Source organism: Notothenia rossii (assembly GCF_949606895.1).
Source record: "Notothenia rossii genome assembly, chromosome: 8".
In the NCBI taxonomy this organism is placed as follows: Eukaryota; Metazoa; Chordata; class Actinopteri; order Perciformes; family Nototheniidae; genus Notothenia; species Notothenia rossii.
In genome coordinates this window covers 68651758-68668597 of record NC_136906.1, presented here as the reverse complement: position 1 = coordinate 68668597, position 16840 = coordinate 68651758, and the positions used below count along the sequence as shown (strand labels likewise).

General features: G+C 41.3%; 1 protein-coding gene across 6 annotated transcripts in view; it reads left to right on the top strand.

Annotated features, from left to right (window-relative positions):
* The window catches only part of utrn (utrophin), a gene marked incomplete at its 3' end in the record, with an annotated part of 168395 nt that overhangs the window by 109740 nt on the left and 41815 nt on the right, over positions 1-16840 (top strand). For all 6 annotated transcript variants that reach the window (XM_079647050.1, XM_079647051.1, XM_079647053.1 and 3 more), the window contains 5 exons: positions 4715-4844; positions 6703-6971; positions 8463-8609; positions 11269-11347; positions 12831-12891. In XM_079647050.1, coding sequence (XP_079503176.1) covers positions 4715-4844; positions 6703-6971; positions 8463-8609; positions 11269-11347; positions 12831-12891 — 686 coding nt within the window. The remainder of the gene's footprint in view (positions 1-4714; positions 4845-6702; positions 6972-8462; positions 8610-11268; positions 11348-12830; positions 12892-16840) is intronic.

The following is a 16840-nucleotide window of genomic DNA, read 5'->3' as shown; positions in this document are numbered from 1 at the left end:
TTAGCAGCTAAAGAGACTTAGATCTCCCTGGGAGTTTGTTTCAACCAAAAAACACACTTCACAAACAGACATTCATCAGGTGGACAGAGCATTGACTTTTAATTAAGCATATATTACTCAGGGTTTGGTTGGATGTCAAAATCAGCAGCTGTTAGATGACAGCTTCACCATATTCACCATAGCTCTTTATACATCTGTCTTTTGTTTGCAGATTGTTGCCCCTGCCCCACAGTGGCCATAACAGCAGTAAATGCAAATCATATACAATGTTAAAAACACATTTTTTCTGCAAAGTAATGAATGAACAGCTGTGAACATCAGTACCAGTGAGATCCATAATAATAAAATAGATTTAAAATGTAATATTTTCATCGGATTGAAATCCATGTAAATAATTGCAGTAACAGTAAAATAAACATATCCAATACATCTTTATCAAACTTAATAAAATAACTTTTTTGTGTAAGAATCTGTCATTGAACATGTTTGCATCAACATTTAACCGTGCCTGACTCATTTGTTAGCTGCACCTTAGTGTATTTGACTTATTTGAACATTACGGCTGGAAGCGGAAGATTAGTTAAGCATGTCAGAGAGTTCGACTTCAAACCACAACAGTAGCATCACTAGCTTTAAGCTATTTCAAGATAACCATATGTGTTACAGTCAAAGGAGCAATTACATATTCAGACACAAAGTCACTCTGAGGCCTCTTCATGAGCCGTGTGTCTGTCTCCAGTTATAAAATCTGATTTAGGTCAGACAAGTTTAAAAATTGTCTTCACTTAAGAATTGAAACATCATTTTATACAGTGCATAAAATAGAGAAGCTATCATTGTATGACGGTTTGTAAACTGCCTGGATATGACTGAACCAATATTCCAAAGGCATTTTGAGTCCTGCTCAGGAGCTTTTCTGATGTTGTTGAAAGCTGGTATATTGTGGTGGTCCGTTTTGGAGGCTTATTTTCCTCCTGGAAGATGATGAGGGTTGGGGTAATATTGCTGCGAGGCTGAGATAGCAGGCTTTTGAGAACGGAGACAGAGGCCTTTTTGGTAGAGCTCTGAAAGTAGCTGTGTTGTTGTGATGTTATCTCATCTCCACCACAGCACAGGGCACGCGGTGATAAGAGTTTGCTGTGTTCCTCCGGCCACACACAAACACAACACCTTGACACAAACAGCCCCACACAGACACAACCTCTCAGACACACGAATGCACAAAGCCAAGGTCGAGGTTACACACAGCTACAAGACAGATGTTGTGAGCATTGTGGGACAGACAGGAGTCCTGTCTCTGTCTGTTCTTCACAAATCACAGCAACACAGACCATATTCTAATGTGCCAGTAAAAACTCTCAAGAAGAAGAAGAAGAAGAAGAAGAAGAAGAAGAAGAGCATACTGAAGGATAGACTTTTATCTTTACATAGACAGCTGTCTCTTATCACTCATAGGCAACCTGGGATTTACTAGAAACCTATTTTTTGTTTACCTCAAAGCTCTACATGTGTCAAATATGTATCTCATATGGTCTCTCTGAAATATACAGTATGTCCTTGTGTGAGTGTGAAGTTTAACTAAAGAGTGTTGGGAAAGGTATTGGGTGTTGTTATCTGTCTGAGGTGCAGGGAGACCCAGCGGCTGGATGACAGAGAGAGGCTGTTTATTGCACAGTTCCTTGGCACTTCTTGTGTTCCCGCGGTTACAACTTTCTTTATCTGTGTCTCTCTAGAGCCAGTTAACAGTGAAGGATGTATTCGTATTGCAATCAATACAAAACAGTTGATTAAGATATTTCTCACAATGCTCCGTGTATACAGTATGACAATTTGGCATAAGTGTGAAAAGTTACTTAAAAGAAATATGAAATATGAAACTGATGTTCAAATGCCTCACATGAGACCTCACTCTTCATATGTTCTAAAAAAAAGCTTCGATAACCGATATCGTATTTTTTTGTTGCCTTGAATAGTTCTAGTATTTTGGTGACACAATAAAACGCCAACATCACACCATCACAATATGATTCTACTAAAGGTGGACGAACAATTACCTCTTCCAATTTATATGTTTTAATGTTCGCACGACAGGTTTAACTTTTTTTTTGGCACAACATGATTCCTTATATCAGAAAACTAACCAGTAGATCACTTACATTTCAACCGTATTGTAAGTAATCTTAAATTATATTTAAACGTCACCCAGTCCTAATGCCAACATTTCATAAATTCACTATATACTCTTCTATATAAACAGAAAATCAATCCAAAAATCTAAAACAGCCAAAGTAGGCAACTGTTTTGTCAGTGGGAGCAGTCTTTCTTCATCGTTCTGTAATCAGGGTTCTTTGATTTATCCAACTGGGGATGCTGTTGGTGCTCACACCATCCCCATCTGAGAGAGAGCAGAGAAAAATGTGTTGTGACATTACAAAACTGATATAAGAATATGTTTACTTACCATTCTCTGTTATGCAAAGAATATGTTTGAATACAAAACTGACATTGCGATTTTTTCCCCCCTGCAATATATATTGCGATATGAAATCATACAGGAATTGAAGAAAATACAGTTTTTTTTTTCCGCAAACCATCCTTTCTTGAACTTTAATGCAATTGGTATTTTTCTAACTATATTTAACCGGATGAAGGATTTTAGTCACGGACGTCTGGATCTTAAGTTATCAGAGCAACAAACTGAGCTAGCTCGGTTAGCAGCGCCGAACTGCCCTGGAGAAACACATGAAACTACTTTATTCAGTGTTTTTACCTCTAATCACGGGGTCCGTCTGCTTTGGAGATTTGATTGTGATTGGTGGTTTGCTGTGCATGCAGCCCCTGCATCTCACTCACTCAAGTACCCCTGACATGAGAGCCGCACAAGTTTTCCTGTTTGAAGCAAGCAGCATTTTTTTTTAAATCGCATGTCCTGCGATGTGAATATCGCGCATGCGCATATCGTGATTATCGTCACGACACAATATGTCGTACAGCCCTAATATACACACTTCATTCAATCCCTTTCAAAGCCCATTTTTAGCCACTCAGAAAACAAAACAAAACGGATGAAAAAGAATAAGGTTGGTTTCGACCGGTAGTTGTCCACGCAGCCCTGCTCCTTTTCTTATCTCTGCTCAACATGCACAGCTCTGTTTCTCTTCCTCGATCATCTCTCATTTACTTTCTATCTCTCAAGGTCTGCTCTCTGAGCTACATGCCTAATATATTCCCTCCATGAGAGCCAGGATGAAATCATTGGAACGAAGCAAACCATTTATTAACAGGTGTGATTTAATTGATTTCCAGCTCCATTTCAGCACAAGGGTACATTCTTCCGCAGGAGGCTGTGTGGAATTGTCATTGGTCTAAACTTTCCTATTACAGACTCCCTGAAATAAGCTTTGTTATTTTGGAACTAGAACAAATAGGTCTGAGCGCATTTCAAGGCCTGTGAGCACAGTATTACACCCCATCCTCCTTCCCTGCTATTTTTTCCCATCTCTTCTTATCCCTCCAGATGGTACTGTATATACGATCCCACTGAACCCAGGGTGTTGTCATCTGCCGCTCAGTCAACGACAACAAAACATCATTTTTGGCATTTCATTTTCACTGTCTGTTTGAAAAAGTAAGTGTGAGACTATATCAAAGCGCGACGTCCCATCTAATCAACGTGCTTCACAGCGTCTTAAACTACAACGCCTCCTTACAAAGCAATCACACACTCCGATAGGCAATGAAGTTCCCCAGGGGTCACACTTATACTAAAACACGAATAATTATACTGTAACATACCGTTTGTGCTGCCTCTTTTCAGTTCCAAATAAGGTTAAGAAAAGTGTCCGTTAAATTGGTTTGTGAACTTTTAGTATTTGTTTTTCTGCATTGTAGGAGATGGAGTGTGTGTGTTTTTGTGTGCGTTTTGAGCTGCTGTGAAGGAAGATGAGCAGCATATGTGATACTGGGCTCTAATGGTATTTCCTGCAGGGTAATAGCTCTCAGCAACTCACTTTGTACCGCGAATCGCTCAGCTAATTTCACACCGACCCCAAGGAAATGGCCGGTTTGACCCTGTACTCTCGCCTTCAATCGCTAATCTTTATTCAAAAGTGTCCCTCCCGCTGACACTCTTAACAACGCCGCTCTCTCTCCTTTACTTCCTGCTTCCCCTCTTACTCAGGGAAGTCTGGGCAGACAGTGTTTTGTTATGCAGAAATCACCTAATTAGCCTCTGAGAGTGTTGTTTATCTCGCCCATAAGTCTAATCGTAAACATCTGCTCTTGTTCTTTGGTCGTGAGTGTGAGCTAATCATAAGTCTCTTGTTTCGTAATATAATGAGAGCTGGAGCCGATTCAAGCAGAAGTGGTTTGATTAGCAGAGATTTCTGTGGGGGAGCAGCGATCTGGATACCAAACTCCTTCAGATTTAAAGCAGGTTCATTTGGAGTTCATCGGCGCTCACAAGATAAGGGTACACGAGTCAAACATGCACATACCTGCAGAGAAAATGCATGAATTATCTCCTGCTCAAGTCCATTGTTGGTAATAAAGTTTCTTTCTCATTGAGAAGGCTTATTCTTTCTTCAGTCAACTGCAAAAACTCGACTGGATCAGACGCACTTTCTTTCCACTTAAAATCCATTCAAAGTCATTTGTTACACTTACCTTTCTGGAGAAGCTCTCTTTAACCCATCATTCTGCATTCCTCCTGCAGGTAGTACGGTCAGAGCTGAAGGAACGTGAGCATTTGGTGATCAGCACTTTGGATCAAGCCCGGATGTTTCTCGCTGACCAGCCCATCGAGGGTCCCGGAGAGCCACGCAAAAACCCACAGCCAAAGACAGGTACGTTTATACTCTCCATTAAAAAAAATCAGCATACTCGCCTATATTCTAGACACTTAGCACTGGACTCAATGGTGAGCACCCTGATGACAGACATATTTAGTGTTTTGTAACTGTCATTTCCGCATTATAAAAATGAAACTAATTGTACTATCGTTGCCATAAATTATTGAACATGCCATGGACAATTCTTTTATTTAAGGCACTGTAGTGGATACATAAACTTAAATGTAGATTCAAATAAAAGGGCAGAGGATATAGCTTGTTATAATAAAGGTTATAATTACATGTTATATAGTCCCTTTTATCCATCTTACTAGACGTCTGATTCAGTACATTCTGTAGCAAAAGGCATTTAGACATTCAAAGCAAACCTGTCTGGTTGTCTTTAAATAGAATGTATGACTTGGCCCAGTTGTGAGGTGAACTGCTCTACAAACACCGCTCACTAGTGCCAATATCTAACAGTTCACGGCGAGAATGAAAAATGCGCCGACTCATTCAACATTCCTTTGCTGTCTCTGTCGGATGCGGCAGGGAAGTCTTGGTTAAGTCAGCACATTTGCCTTCAAACTAAAACCCTACTGTGTAAATAATTAAACCATCCCACGGGGCGGTGTAGGGGTGTGGCAAGACTTCAGAGCGTATTCAGATAGGCTTGTTCTCTGTGATCTTTGATATGCGTATCAAAGCCTCCCCTCTTTGTATAAATAGATAAAAAGCTGATCTAAGATTAGAGGCTGCCCTTGTTCCTTGTTGTGTAGTCAGTGGAGATGACGTTTCTTATAGTGACACAGAATCAAAGTCGAACAACTTCAATCGCCTGTCTTTTTTATTCAGTTGTCCCTCTGCCGTTAAATTTTGTTTTGTTTGTACGTTACATTTTTCATTACCAAAGCCACACAGAATCACATTGTTTGTTTGTATCTGCATGAGGCGCCACCTGCAGTACGGCTCACAGATGTCTTCTTAGTGTGTGTATGTAAATGAGGAAGTGAGGGAGAGAGGGTGAAGAGAGATGCAACAGGTGAAGATGATTATCTCCACAGTGGAGAGAAGACCTGTGAACTCATTAGCTGCTAATATTTCTGTGTCGTAATAATGTCCGTTTGGGAAGCAGTTTTCTGTCTCTGTCTGCATCCTATGATTCTATCCTTTGTGTTTTTTGCCCTTTTGATCACTTTCATCATGCTTTGCCTGCCTAAAACTCTATCCGCACTTTCATTGGGATCCTTTTTTCCCTGTTTTTTTAATACCATATGCCCTTCTTTTTTATGTCCTCTCATGTTGAGTTTAACTTATCTGCCTTACCTGAAATCGAAAAAAAGCACATAAGAATAAAAGATAGTTATATGCAGGAAGAGAAAAAATGCCCAAGAAAGGCTTATTCAATATGTCAAGATGCCATTTATTTAATACAACTATGGCTCCATTTCTTAGGACTCTTTTATCGAATGAAAACTGATAAAAAGGACTTCCTACTTCAGTAAAATAATCTGATCTTCAGAATATTCTTTGAATTATATAATACATGTATATAAATGGAAAGCCAGTTCGATGCAAGAATTTGAAGAGGTTGCATTTTTAGCTGGAGGACACTTATATTAAGGGTAGTACAAAATATCTACTAATGTTTTTTTTGTATTATTTGACTTTAACTTTAACTATATATATTTATTTGCTGTTCTTTTCTTTTCACTATATCTGTAAAGCGTCTTTGAGCACCTGTAAAAGCGCCAACAAAATAAATCTATTATTATTATAATATAGTTGTAGGGAAACTACGCATATATTAAAGAATAGAAAAGGCAGTACCATCTTTTTCAACAGAATAACTGACTTCTCTTTCTTCTTCCAGACCTCACCCCAGAGGAGAAGGCGCGAGGTTTGGCCCGGGCGATCCGCAAGCAGACGGGCGAGGTGATGGAGCGGTGGGAGCGTCTGAAGGGGCACATGGGGGGCTGGCAGAGTCAGGTGGAGCGAGCCCTGGAGCGACTCCAGGAGCTGCAGAGCTCCATGGACCAGCTGGACCTGAGGCTGACTCAGGCAGAGGAGGCCAAAGAGACCTGGCAGCCGGTGGGGGACCTGCTGATCGACTCTCTGCAGGACCACATCGACAAGACCGTGGTGAGAGGCAGCACTGCTGTTGTGGGCATTAATGCATCGTAATCATCAACACTTCTAGATAGTTCCACCCCTCTGAAAACATGAAGCACTGAATCAACTTCAGTAAAACTCTACGTTGACGTGCAGGATCTTATTTTAGATTTAGCATTAAAGGTCACCTATAATGCAAAATCCACTTTTCATGTCTTTTATACATAAACATGTGTCCCCTCTGTGTCAAGAGATTCTGAACGTTTCAGGAACTAAGATTCTCTCTCTTTTTGTCCTGATCCATTTCTATAAAAACCTGTCTGAAAATGAGCTGATCAGATTTTGGCCACTTTATGATGTCATAACGATTTTTTGTAACCATTAGCCAATCACCAACCAAGGTAACTCCCCCCCCCCCACCTTATCACCTGAATCTCCTCCTAGAGCACCATTGTGTTCTTTTTAACCAAATCTCTCTCAGGGGGGCGTGGGGAGTGGCTCCTTATATTCATCTAAAGTAACAGACAGAGAATCAGCACTTTTGAAACAGGGCTGAACCAGAGGGGATTATGGGATGCTGCATTGGGTGATGTGTTTGGTATTTGGAGCCAAACACTTCAGAGACATGTTTTGTAAACTTACTGCTGCCAATTGTGGTTTGCTTCAGTTCAAGTATTAGCCGTACCATGCATGAAATAAGTGTGTGCATTAATGCGGGTGAGACATGGCTGTGAATTCCGCCCTCTCTCTTTTAGTTTTTCGGCTACAAATTGCCACTTTATTTGATGATGTACTTGGTTTGATGATTCTGCCTTGTTTGTTTGCAAATGCCACTCATTACATTTGAGGAAGTCTTTTCCACAAGGATATGCGGCCAAGAGACAAGCAACAAGAAACGCATTTAGTTTACAAGCAGACACATGACAGCACTTCTTAATAACGCTTAACAATAAATGAATACTGTGAAGGAGGAGAAAAAGTGCCACACAGAAATATTCAAAATAAATCATTGTTTCATTAGCGAAGGCAACTCCTTCACTGTTGCATTTATTTCTTTGTTTGTGGCTCCGCTTCACATCTAATAAATGCATCCTTGGTATAGACAGTCTTGCCATTCTATCTCTTCACATCCTATCATGTTGACATCCACAATCGAATCCAATTTATGAATGGATTTCCAAACAACACTTGAAGCAATCTCTTCCAGTTTGTAACACACACAAAGCTCGTACTGTAGGCATTACGTTTGTACAGACAGCCACAGTACAGACTTTACATTGTTGTTATAGCATCACAAAACGCAATTTAAAACTCGATTTATCTCAAATTGGACATGATAAGGCCAACGCCGTAAATAAGAAAAAGTTACTCAGCCATTAAGATGAAACTGAAGATAATGTGAACTCGGGTTACTGTTTTGCGAAAGCACAATCACCATGATAAGGTCATCAGTTAACTGAATATTCATGATCATAATTCTGTTAGAATATCACATTTCTGAAATTGAATCTTGCCGTCCAGACCATCAGAGAGGAGATCGCACCGTTACGCCACGATGTGAGAATCGTCAATGATCTTTCTGCAGAGCTGACGCCTTTGGACATCCAGCTCTCGTCGACCGCCTCCAGACAACTGGACCAGCTCAACATGAGATGGAAACTCCTACAGGTAGTTCCTTTCTTTCTTAGCATTTCTTCTCACAGCATTTTGTCCAGAAACACTAGCTTCTACGACTCTACTTCTTCTATCCCCTTTCTTCCTGTTCCTTTATTCTCCTACTGCCTGTCTGTGTGTCTTCCCCTCTTCTAGAGTCTTATCTCTTTCTCTCGGTTTCCTCTCACCTTTCACTTTGTGTCAGCCAAACACACACGGGACGGAGAGTTGTCCCTCTACCCGTGTACCTGTTTTATTTGAACACAGCTCCGTGCTCTCTGCAAAACTGTGTCGCTGCACATCAATGAACACCATTCTCACATTACACCAGTCACATTCTTGACTCTCAACACAACTGATGGTCTTGGCGTGATCCGCCCCGCTCGGGGAGATGCCGAGTGTTTCTCAGAGCGGAGCATGTCTCAGCCCTGGAGGCAGAGTCGTGGAGAAGTCTCTCTACGAGTCATCTGAAGGAGAGAAGAGACGTGATGTTGGTTGTGAATTATGGAGTGACATCCTCCATGTTAACTCTGCATGAGTTCAAGCTTCAAATCAGAGAGCGCGTGGGTTGTTTTGGTTCTCTCAGACACATTCTCCTTATCGAGCAAGGTTAATATCTGTATTTCTTTACGCTGTGATTAAACATAAGCTCTTTCTTGTTCTGTACACACAACACCTTTTGTATGTACGTCCTTCCTGGTAGAGGGATCCCACATGTCTCGTTCTCCCTCAGGTTGTCCCCTCTTTGATTATGGGGTTCTTTTTGGGAGGTTTTTCTTGTGCGCTGCTATGATCTAAGGACTGAGTGTGTCTTGTGCTGTACAGATTGTAAAGCCCCCTGAGACAAAAGTGTAATTTGGCAATACAAATAACATTTCATTGATTTAATTAGTTGTTTTCAGTACACACTGTAGACACATAAGACCACAGTTTAAAAGTCATTGTAACATTTGCAGACTTCATTTAAGGTTTTTCTCCATGCAGCATTGTCGCTGAAGATGAGTGGGGACAACAAGAGCAGAAAAGGCTCTTACAGTGTGTTAAGAAATGCAATCCAGGAAGGAAACCTAAAGTCATTCCTTGTTAAGCATAACACTGCCACAAAGAGAAACTGGTACTGGGGCTACTTTGTGGCTTTGCACTGTACAGACACCCTCTAATAGTCTTTGTGCCTGGAGGCTTACCATAGCTCAAATAATGAGTCAGAGGAGCGCATAGTTTCAGTGGACTCCACACTTCTCCTTCTGTGTTGTTCGCTCATTTAATTTCTTTCCGTCTGCAGGAAGACGACAGCTTCACTAATAGGCCTGGTCCGACTGTGTAGTTTGGTGATTTGGCATTCACATGTAGACAGCTCCCATATTCCTCTCGGTGGGACACTGGCCATTACATCCATTAATGGCAAGAAGGAACTGTGCTTTTGGTCTTTCTGAGCCCACTTCCAGCTTCCCTGTGTGGACTGCCGTGATTTAGCTTCCATATGCCTGAGGTGTGTGTGTGAGAGTCTCAATATTACTGACTGCCAATACTGTTCTGCTGGTCAGCCTGATGGAGCAAAGCAGCCCCGCAGCCATGTTAGACCCAGGTGCGCTGATAGAGAGGTCAATACTCTGCTTTCACAGGACTGCAGGATTAAATGATAACTCAAAGCTGTGTGAAGCTTCACCTAGGGCTGCACAATTTATTGTTTTTTTAATTGCCATTGCGATAAAACACTTCGGAAAACACTGCAATTTTACAGTATGTGTGTTTGAGGATATATAATTTAGTAGTTAGTTAACTACTCACCTTTTGCACATGGCACTTATCTGTGTATGGAGAATGATCCTGTTGAAAGCAGGATATGATTTGACTCTTTTTTTTTTAGCTTTTTTTAAACACTTGGGAATGCACTGAAGTACTGTGACCGACTGCTTCCAGTGTAAATACCGATTTGAGAACTGCAGGTATCACCAGGATATAAATGTGCATGTAATCACACTCTGTGGGAGCTGCGGTGTGTACCCACAATAGAAATAATAAGAACCAGAGATCCTCCTGATTAAAATAATTTCTACAATACTATACTGTACACACCAGTGAACTGCAATACACACATGTAAATAGCATACCATATATCAACCATATACTTATTAAAACAATTGATGAGCATATTTTTAACTCATACAAGTTAAAGGGCTCTTAAGCTTTCAGCAACTCCCCTTTAACTGAATGTATTGTATTTATTTTATTGTTTAGATTTTATTTAACATTTTCAAAGACATACATAACAAGAAAGGCAGCAAAAAAATACAAGGACAATGCTCACACATCAAAAATAAAACAAAACAACACAATAAGCAGTGGGGGGGAGTTACAGTGTCTATTTAATTGTATGCATTTGTTCCCGTTGAACAAAAAGTGTAACCATAGGAACACAAAAAACTGTCTTACATCAGTACATGTGGTCTTGGTCTTGCATCAGGGCATTAATTACACCATAACATTGATATACTTTCATTATTATTTATATTTTCCCCCGCTCAAAATGTATTCTCTATATTACTCACGTTCCTCCCCGAGGACATTATTGCACTGAATAATAAAACCATGGCACCATCTCCAACCGCTGTAAAGCTGTGTTTCTCTGAGTGCAACTCTAACCAACCTGTGTCTGTGTCTGTTAATGGTGCAGGTTGCGGTGGAGGACAGACTGAAGCTGCTTCAGGAAGCCCACCGGGACTTCGGCCCCTCCTCCCAACATTTCCTCTCCAGTAAGTATAGAGCAAATGATCTTTCATGGGAATTGGAATCATTTGTGGGGACTTGCTTTGTTTCCACTCAGTTGCAGTGCTTCACATCCTGCTAATTATTTCCATGTCCCATCTTCTAACCTTCGGCCACACGCTTGACATTCGTGCATGCTCAGCTGATATGTGGGTGCGAGTGCTCACACACACACACACACACACACACACACACACACACACACACACACACACACACACACACACACACACACACACACACACACACACACACACACACACACACACACACACACACACACACACACACACACACACACACACACACACACACACACACACACACACACACACACACACACACACACACACAAACACACAGTTTGCAGACAAAGCACTTCACTCTTGAATAATGCAACGCTTAATTACAGTTCTCCAGCGACTCCCTTCTTTCTTCTCCCTCTTTGGAGTGGTCATTAGCAGGGAGAGAGGAACAGAGAGTTGGAGGCAGAGCTACAGAGGAAAGAGATGAATGCACGAGTGTGAACATAAAACAAAGCAGCCAGTCTCTCTCTCTCTCTCTCTCTCCTCTTGTCTATCTCTCTAATGTCATTTTCGATAATCATACGGCCATTAGAGTTCTTTCTGCTCCACCTGATGGACTTTTTCTGGCCATCAGACACAGAGACAAAATGGACGGTGTGTAATTCGAAGCAGGTGGTAAGCTCTGCCCGCCGTGCCGTGTCACCCATAGACATGAATTTACCAAGGAAGTCCCACTGTGAGCTTAACAGCTGCGCCAGACAAAAACAGCGTCTCTTCTGTCATCTCCCCAGCACTATGACACTATCTACTCCATCACACATTCGCTCTCATTACACTAGTAGCTTAATATTCCCTCGGGGATCAATAAAGTCCTGCGTCCTTATCTTGCTCTATCCATCTCGTCTATTTCCCAATCTCACTTAATCTCTTTCTCTTACTGTCTTTTCATCTCTCTATCTGAGCGCAGAGCTGTGTCAAGGAGGAGGGGAAGTGGGAGGACGATAAATCAAGAAAAATGTCTGCTCTTGAGAGCTTCTCAAGTCTTATATCTAGCTGTTTAACAATGCCTGTCATTTTAACGTCGTCCTTGGTCTGACAGTATTAACAAAAACCTGGACTCTGCACCTTTTTTCAACAGTCTTCTTCTTCCCTCTGTTTTTCAATGTATTTTCCCTTTCATGCCTTGTTGTCTCCCATCTCCATCTCTCTGCCCCGAAAGTAATACCCATTTACTTTCTTTTACTATCGATTTCATGCACAACGACACATTTTTACATAGATCGCCCATTATAATGGAAGTGTTAGATGTGAGAATTAGTCAAAGTCAAGCCCCAAACACTAAATGGATTACTGTGCAGCATGGTACAATTGTGCGATGTTTAATAAGTTGGTGCTTTGATTTTGACTGATGATTTTTTTTTTCTCTCCATCCATCTCTCTGCAGCATCTGTTCAGCTGCCCTGGCAACGTGCGGTTTCTCAGAATAAGGTTCCGTATTACATCAAGTAAGTGTGGAGATTGTTTCGATACCCATCAGTGTGTACAAATGGTTTGCAATTGTGTGTGTGTGTGTGTGTGTGAATGTTATGTGACAACAGTTGTTGCACACTCGCTGTCTTTAAAGGTAGGGCAGGCAGGATATTATAAAAATGCAGTTGTCAAAAAATGCTTTGTTCTCTGGGGCATTCTTTTCCATCTCCTTATTATGGTTATGGTTGTCAGCTTGTTGCGTGTTTGACCCTTTTTAAAACATAGCATTAGGAATGTTTAGCAACATGATGCAGGTCAAGGAGTTTTGAGTTCTTGATTTGAATAGTTCCTGTCTCAGACGGTTTTTCTTGACACATTTTGGTGAGATTAAAAGACATTCAAGAAAAAACTGCTTTGAAACATGTAGGAAAGTAAGTCTGAAACCATTCATAAGACCATTTTGTGGGGCAGTGTGTTGCACATTGTGTTGAAATGTTATTTATTCATCATTTCATTTTCTTTTTATAATTCACTGTGAAAAGTTCATTATCTCAAATGTATCCACGAGGAATCTCATCTTTTACCACCTTTCACACTAAAGCTGTGACCTGTAGTGGTATTCTTTGCACGTGCATCATTTATTTTATGCTAATTAGGAGTTTCTTTTTTGGCCCAGTTGCTCCTGTGTATATATTACAATTCAAGCTATTTCACCCTTGCATTTCTCATTCAGTCCAACATTAGCACTTCCTTTTGAATAGATAATACCTGAGTGGATCCCAGGGCAGCTTCCCACACTGTTTTAAAAGTGACTAGAACAGCTTTAGCTTGACGCCTTGCTTCACATTCTAATTTTTAGCCAAACTTCCGGATCCTATTAAAACAGGTAGAGAGAAGATGTGTGAAAAACGAGACATCACCTCTACGGTTCAGAAATGTTCTGAAAGTTTAAAGAACCTCATTATCCAGAAATCATGTAACCGTATGTCAGTAAACTGCTGACACACCAAACCTGAATTCAGCCTTATTTCAATCTTTGGGTAGCAGTTTGAGCTATTGCTTATCACATGCTTCTGTCTTCCTCTATATCAATTCTACTGGGACACTGTTACAGTCTCACTCTGTGATCTAAGATGATAAAATTGATATATTTCAATGCCTGCCCCCTTAAATCACCTCTTGCCCTCAGTCGAAATGTCACCGACTCCGTTAAATTGTCAACTAGCCATTTTTTTAAATCCCCCTTGGGCCATTGTCCGCAGAACAACCCACAGTAAAAGCTTCAGCCAGAAAGATTTACACACCCAGACTCTGTTAAATGTCTCCAAAAAGTTTTTGAAACAATATTTTCCAGCATTTATATATTTGTTTGAGTTAAATTATGATCAATTAGTGTACACATGGGACTATTTTCAAGACCTTTGCTTTTTGCTGCATTTAAATGGAAAGCTAGTAAAACTTTCATGAGCCATAAAAGCAGCAATTTAGAAGTGTTTTTTTCAGTTTATTGTATTGAGTTCATTTGGGAGGAAGTCAAGATAAAGTGTTTTCAGACCAATAGAGATAGAAAGAGAAACAGAGAGACAGGGGGACACACCTGACCTGAGTTTGGGTGTGTAGCTTGGCACTAGAGGCGGATCAGAGATGAAAGCCAGAGAGAGACAACGACTCAGGGACCGGCTTATAACTTTAGAGTCAACAACAGCCTGTGATCACAGATGTGCCCAGCCAATGAACCGGCTTCCTTCCACTCTCACAAAACAAAACACATGTGCATGAGGCCGTTCAGCCAAAATAATACAGACACACAAAAAGAGATTCCCATCCTCTCCCTGGCAAGGAAACGCTCACACACACACAGCCATAGTTGCACATTAACTAGTACTGGAACCAAGCACAACTCCAAACAGACACACACACCATATGTGCGGTCGATGCCTCAAGCCGGAGTTGGACCCGGTTATTCTTCTCCATGGTGGCTTTCACATTAAATTTGAATTGCCTTTCCCAAACGAGAAAAGAGAGATCAATCACTCTTTACTCCTTAACTCTGTGTGTGGCTCTTTCTTTCATTTTGAAACAAAGATAGTCCTTTGTGCCGCCATCTCCTCCCTCACACATAAGTATACCTGGTTGTTGCACCCTCATGAAAACCTTCTAAATGTGCTGCTTGAAAGCTGGAGTCTGAATCCATCTGCAGGAATAATCACAGGTCGATCTCAGTGCCGCGACATCCTTGGGACACCAGCGTCAGTCTTTGACACGTTCATTTCCCAGAACCCCCCTTCGTTTCCTCTTCCATCTCCTCTCGTTCTCTGCCTCTTTTCTCTGGGTTGACAAAAGCCCCCTGATTAAAGCTTCGCCGTGTCCACCCCCTGTGGTGATGAGTTCAGGCGACATATTAGGGAGGAAATCAAATGGCTTCACACAAGTTCAGTACGTGCCATCTCATGCTGGCAACCCCCCAGGCTGTCCCATTTCAGCCATTCTGGCGCTTCAGGGGAGGGCTTAGCCGCCTGGTAGGCTTTTGGAAGGAAAATATAGTAAGACTGCATCTCTGAAAAGATTAGAGAAAGTCTTTTCTGCACGCAAAAGCTTTTGTGGATGTTCTGTCTGTCCGTGTTTTTGTCAGGGAAACAATTGGTGGTTGGTCCGACCGAACAGAACAGACAGCCTTTGTACACACGAGTGGACTTTATGCATCTCTTTCCCTCTGTGCCTTTCTTATGTGGGAGAATTGTAGTTTTAATAAGAATCCAAAGCTGTTGGAACTGCATTTCAGAATTAGAATAGTGATAACTTTGGGAGGGATGAGGCCCTTTCTTTAAGAACAAAAAGAGCCAAGGAGAGGATGTCAGTTGGCGAATTCAGACTCTTCTTCTGTCACTGCGCTCCATGATAAGCCTGGCAGGTCGCTGTCACCCCTGAAAAATACATTTTATTCTTGCTTACTTATTTATGACTAATTCTGTCTCTTTGGATATCCAGATATGCAAGAAATCATTTGTCTGCACACTCATGATAACTCACGGCGCTGTGTCAGTGCGGGACAGTGATAAACTCCCAGCAGACACACAGCAGAAGTGTTTGCAGGCAGCCGTTTGATAGGGCACTGACATTGTCTAATCTTTTACTTTCCTTCTGTGAGGAAAGACAGGAATTGTCACTCGTTCAGGGAAAAAAGTGTTTATGGTTAATTATGGAGCAGCAGAGTAGGAGTGAGCAATTTGCACACACATGTTAACCAGCTGATGGACTCTTAAGCAGCTCTAAATGGCACCGCAACATTGAACCTTTCATATTAATAGCAATTATCTTTGATAAGCCTAATTGTTATTGTCGGAAACTGCTGGTGTTGGATGTTTTCACCCTATTTTGCTTGCTTGCTCTCATAAAAACATATTGTACAACGTTTTTTTCCCGTCCTCACTGCACCCTACATAAATTCTGTCTTTCCTCAGCCTGCCGCAGTGTCGCCTTCGGTGACCTCGTTTGATTTGTTGATGCTTTCTCTCTGATGTCATTTAATGACGTTTATGGGAGAAAGGTGTCACATGACCCAAGCAGCTTGATCCTCATATGCCCTCGTTCCCCGTTAGCCACCTCTTTTTAAAAGCCAGTGTTAAAACAAACTACAGGTGTAAAAGCATTGGAAAGACCTGATACATGGACGATTCACTGCTGCTGTCCAAAAAGCATTCAAATATTTGTCAGGAAATGTGTTTTTTGCCTCGTTAATATTTTCCCGATGCCTCTCCTTTTCACTGTTCCTCTCACTGTGTTATCTAAACAGTAGCAGCTAGTAAATATGTCAACAGTTCTCTATTCTTCCTCCAACAGGACAACAGAAAGATTGCTTAGGCTTTACAAAGTGAATACATTGCCGGGATACAAGTGTTGAGTACAGTGGAACTTGACAAGTCATTATGGCATTCATGAGCTGTGGACATAATCACAAGCTTTCTAGTCTTTTTGTTGATGGAA